At 40.3% G+C, this 5,409-nt stretch overlaps 1 protein-coding gene across 1 annotated transcript in view; it reads left to right on the forward strand.

Annotated features, from left to right (window-relative positions):
• DNAH6 (dynein, axonemal, heavy chain 6) overlaps positions 1–5,409 on the forward strand; it is a 280,222-nt gene that overhangs the window by 73,469 nt on the left and 201,344 nt on the right. The window contains exon 17 of the mRNA XM_010862179.1: positions 4,871–4,984. Coding sequence (XP_010860481.1) covers positions 4,871–4,984 — 114 coding nt within the window. The remainder of the gene's footprint in view (positions 1–4,870; positions 4,985–5,409) is intronic.

Consider the following 5,409-nt stretch of genomic DNA (forward strand, 5'->3'; position numbering starts at 1 on the left):
ATAGATGGGGAAACAGTGGAAACAGTGACAGTCTTTATTTTCTTGAGCTCCAAAATCACTGCAGATGGTGACTGCAGCCATGAAATTAAAAGACGCTTACTCCTTGGAAGGAAAGTTATGACCAACCTAGACAGCATATTGAAAAGCAGAGACATTCCTTTGCCAACAAAGGTCCGTCTAGTCAAGGCTATGGTTTTTACAGTAGTCATGTATGGATGTTAAAGTTGGACTGTGAAGAAAGCTGAACACTGAAGAATTGATGCTTTTGAACTGTGGTGTTGGAGAAGACTCTTGAGAGTCCCTTGGACTGCAAGGAAATCCAACCAGTCCATTCTAAAGGAGATCAGTCCTGGGTGTTCTTTGGAAGGAATGATGCTAAAGCTGAAACTCCAGTACTTTGGCCACCTCATGTGAAGAGTTAACTCACTGGAAAAGACTCTGATGCTGGGAGGGATTGGGGGCAGGAGGAGAAGGGGACGACAGAGGATGAGATGGCTGGATGGCATCACTGACTCGATGGATGTGAGTCTGAGTGAACTCCGGGAGTTGGTGATGGACAGGGAGGCCTGGCGTGCTGTGATTTCTGGGGTCGCAAAGAGTCAGACACGACTGAGCGACTGAACTGAACTGATGTGTATATTATTGATTTCATCAATATTGCCTCATTTGCTCTCATTTTGATGTGCCAGTTTGATGAAAGAAGAGAATTGACTAAGCCAGGGCAAAGATGGATCCCTCAAAATTAAAAAGCTAAATGATATGCTCCCCCGCAAAATGAAAAGAAATGAGTGAGAGTTATAAGTGCTCTGAACAGATATTGTTGTTGTCCGATCACTAGGTCATGTCCAGCTCTTTGTTACACCATGGACTGCAGCATGCTAGGCTCCTCTGTCCTCCACTATCTCCTGCTCAGATTCACGTCCATTGAGTCGGTGATGCCATCTAACTATATCATTCTTTGTCACCCCCTTCTTTTGTCTTCAGTCTCTCCCAGCATCAGGGTCTTTTCCAATGAGTAGGCTCTTCGTATCAGGTAGCCAAAATATTGGAGCTAAAGTATCGGAATAGCTATTAGAGAGAACAAAGAGAAAAGCAAATTGGAAAGATTCCTGGGACCAAAACCAGAGGCCACCTGCAATGAAGGAGTGTTAATAGTCTCCCCTAAATTTCAGAGAAGTGCCTGGACGTCACATGGAGATGCATCCATTTCTTCCAGAGCCCCAAATGGATGACCAGAAAGTGGTCTGAGGGCTCTGAGACCTGAGCCCTCCAAGTCTCCACTCCAGACCTGAGGCTTGGTAGAGCAACCTGCAAAATAATAACCTGGACACTAGAAAGTGCAACTGCCATAATACTTGAGGCAGGAAGTTTGTGCATCAGAGAATTATGGTTCAAAGTTGTCCCCAGATTGAATTAACTGACATATAAGACAGGAAAGTGTGAGGTAGGAAGGGAACTATGGATGAAACATTACCTAATAAAAAGCTATACCAGGTAAGCACTCCTTTGGGTCAGGGAGAATAGTGTAGCTTGAACCAGAGCCTGAAATAGAAGTGTGTCTCCCTCCTTCCAGACTCCATATCTATATTTTATGATTCTTTAGGATGACCTCAGGCTGTCCTGGCGGCCCAGATGGTAAAGAAACTACCTGTACTGTGGGAGACCTGAGTTCAATCCTGGGTTGGGAAAATCCCCTGGAGGAGGGCATGGCAACCTACTCCAGTATTTTTGCCTAGAGAATCCCCATGAACAGAGGAGCCTGAGGGGACTATAGTCCATGGGGTCACAAAGAGTCGGACATGACTGAGTGACTAAGCACAGCACAGCATAGGATGACCTCATATCCAACCTTCCTCTCCAGCTCTTGGTTATTAGGGGGACAGGAGTGAAAGCCTAAGAGGTGTAGGAAATCATTTCTAATTCTTAATGAAGACAAGGCTAGATCCCTATCATCAGGGTAATGCTGACCTTGTAAAATGAGTTGGAAAGTGTTCCCACCTCTTTAATATTCTGGAAAGGTTTGAGAAAGATTGGCATTAATTCTTTCTCCCACCCCCACTATAGATGTTTGGTAGAATTTACCAGTGAAGTTATCTGGTCCTGGGCTTTTCTGTTCTCGGAGGTTTTTTATTTCTGATTTGATCTCCTTACTCCTTATTTTTCTGTTCAGATTTTCTCCTCCTTCCTGATTCAGTCTTAATAGGTTATGTGTTTCTAGGAATTTATGCACTGCTTCTAAGTTATCCAGTTTGTTGGTATACAGTTAGTTTTTCATAGTAATCTCTTATGATATGGCTTCCTATGTGGCTCAGTGGTAAAGAATCCTCCTGCCAATGCAGGAGATGTGGGTTCGATCCCTGGCTCAGGAAGATCCCCTCGAGAAGGAAATGGCAACCCACTCCAGTATTCTTACCTGGGAAACCCCATGGACAGAGGAGACTGGTGGGCTACAGTTGGACATGTCACAACGAGTTGGACATGACTGAGCATGCATGCAGGCATAAGATCATATGTATTTCTGTGGTGTAAATTGTAATGTATCCATTTTCATTTCTGGTTTTATTTATTTGAGTCACCTCTCTTTTTTTCTTGTTCTAGCTATAGATTTATCTTTTTAAAAAATGCTTTTAGTTTCATTGATCTTTTCTATTATTTTTCGGATCCCTATTTTATTTATTTCCACTCTGAACTTACTTCTTTTCTTCTGACAATGTTGAGCTTAGCTTGTTCTCTTTTTTCTAGCTCCTTGATGTGTAAAGTTATGTTATTTGAGATCTTTCGATTTTCTTAATATATCCATTTATCACTATAAACTCGCCTCTCAGAACTGCTTTTGCAGCATCTCTTAGGTTCTAGTGTGCTGTTTCCGCTTTCATTTGTTTCAAGATTGTTTTAATTTCCCTTTGATTTCCTCTTTAACCCATTGGTCGTTCAGGACTGTGTTGTTTAGTTTTCACACATGTGTAAATTTTCCACCTTTCCTACTGTTGTTGATTTCTAGTTTCACACCTCTGTGGCTAAAAGAAGTACTTAGTATGATTTCAATCTTCTTAAACTTGTTAAGACTTGTTTTGCGCCCTGTCATATGATTTATCCTGGGGAATGTTCTGACTGCTCTTGATAAGCGTGTGTATTTACTGCTGTTCTATGGAATGTTTGAAATCCTGGCTTATCTCAAGGTTCATAATTTCTGTGCAACTAATCTCCAAGCCATGAAAACAGCTTCTTTAGATTTTCTTGGAACCTTTCTCTCTATAGGGTTCATAATCAGTCCATTAGATTAGAAATAGGTGAGAAACCAGAATGTTCTCTCCATCTTAAATCTCCCCATCCCCTCCACCAATTACCACACAAAAATTCTCTCCATCTTCTATCATCCCTCTTCCATCATCTACATATAAGCCCTAAAGGATATAGGATCCAACATCCGTTGGATCGTTGAAAAAGCAAGAGAGTTCAGAAAAACATCTACCTCTGCTGTATTGACTACGCCAAAGCCTTTGACTGTGTGGATCACAACAAACTGTGGAAAATCCTTCAAGAGATGGGAATACCAGACCACCTGACCTGCCTCTTGAGAAATCTATATGCAGGTCAGGAAGCAACAATTAGAACTGGACATAGAACAACAGACTGGTTCCAAATCAGGAAAGGAGTATGTCAAGGCTGTATATTGTCACCCTGCTTATTTAACTTATATGAAGAGTACATCATGAGAAACACTGGGCTGGAGGCAACACCAGCTGGAATCAAGATTTCTGGGAGAAATATCAATAACCTTAGACATGCAGATGATGCCAGCCTTATTGCAGAAAGTGAAGAACTAAAGAACCTCTTGATGAAAGTGAAAGAGGAGACTGAAAAAGTTGACTTAAAACTCAACATTCAGAAAACTAAGATTATGGCATCCAGTCCCATCACTTCATGGCAAATTGATGGGAAGACTTTATTTTGGGGGGCTCCAAAATCACTGCAGATGGTGACTGCAGCCATGAAATTAAAAGATGCTTGCTCTTTGGAAGAAAAGTTATGACCAACCTAGGCAGCATATTAAAAAGCAGAGACATTACTTTCCCGACAAAGGTCCGTCTAGTCAAAGCTATGGTTTTTCCAGTAATCATGTATGGATGTGAGAGTTGGACTATAAAGAAAGCTGAGCGCTGAAGAATTGATGCTTTTGAAGTGTGGTGTTGGAGAAGACTCTTGAGAGTCCCTTGAACAGCAAAGAGATCCAACCAGTCCATCCTAAAGGAAATCAGTCCTGAATATTCATTGGAAGGACTGATGTTGAAGCTGAGGCTCCAATACTTAGGCCACCTGATGCAAAAAACTGACTTATTTGAAAAGACCCTGATGCTGGGAAAGATTGAAGGTAGGAGGACAAGGGAACAACAATGGATGAGATGGTTGGATGGCATCACCAACTCAATGGACATGGGTTTGAGTAAACTTCGGGAGTTGGTGATGGACAAGGAGGCCAGGCGTGCTGCAGTCCATGGGGTCGCAAAGAGCCAGAGATGACTGACAGACTGAACTGAACTGAACTGAAAGGATATAGATCCTTCTGAGGACTCATCTGTCTATGTGAAAAACCAGTCAGATATGATCCAACTTAAGAGTAAATGCCCTTAAACCTCCGTAATGCCTCTTGTGTCTTTTGAGAATTTCTAAGTTCTAAGGATATATAAATAGTGATATTTTGTCCCTCAAATAGAAATTTGAATGTATGTGGGGTTTTTTCACTTGTTTTTTTCATTTGTTTCTCTTAGATAGAAACAAATGAAAAGACAAAAATTACTAATAGGAAGATAACATAAGATCTCTATATCTGAAAATTAAATTGTACATTTTGCTTATTATATTTTTAAAGGTAGAAGTGTCAAAGTTTGATGCTTTGGAAGAAGTTAGTGCTGAATTGAAGCTTAAACAATTGCTCTGGGATTCTTTATCTGAATGGGATCAACTCCAGCAAGAATGGTTAAAGGTAAAAAAGAAAAATTCTTAATTCTTAAATAATTTTTATATCATTTAACTTTAAAATCATGGTAGTATGGATTATAGTTTTTAAATAATCTGGTATCTTTCAGTAAAATATGCAATATTATAATTTTGTGGGAATTTATCAGCTTTCCAATGAAATGCACAGAGGTCTTTCTGCTACACAAATATTTAAGTACCACAAAAAAGAATGCTTTATTATAAGGCAGGCTTCTCAGGTCCTCTGTTTAAGAACACTAAATGAAGGAGGGATCAAAGGACCTCACCATATGGCATTTAACTGCTTTGTGGTTTCTGAATACAGTGTTGTCCTAATACATACAGCCAAGTGTTATTAAGGATCATAGAATTTTATTTATGATCTACAACACTAGATTTCTGTTGGCTGAGGTTCTGTTTTCACTGTCTTTT

The sequence above is a fragment of the Bison bison genome, unplaced genomic scaffold (assembly GCF_000754665.1).
Source record: "Bison bison bison isolate TAMUID 2011002044 unplaced genomic scaffold, Bison_UMD1.0 scf7180017864480, whole genome shotgun sequence".
Lineage (NCBI taxonomy): Eukaryota > Metazoa > Chordata > Mammalia > Artiodactyla > Bovidae > Bison > Bison bison.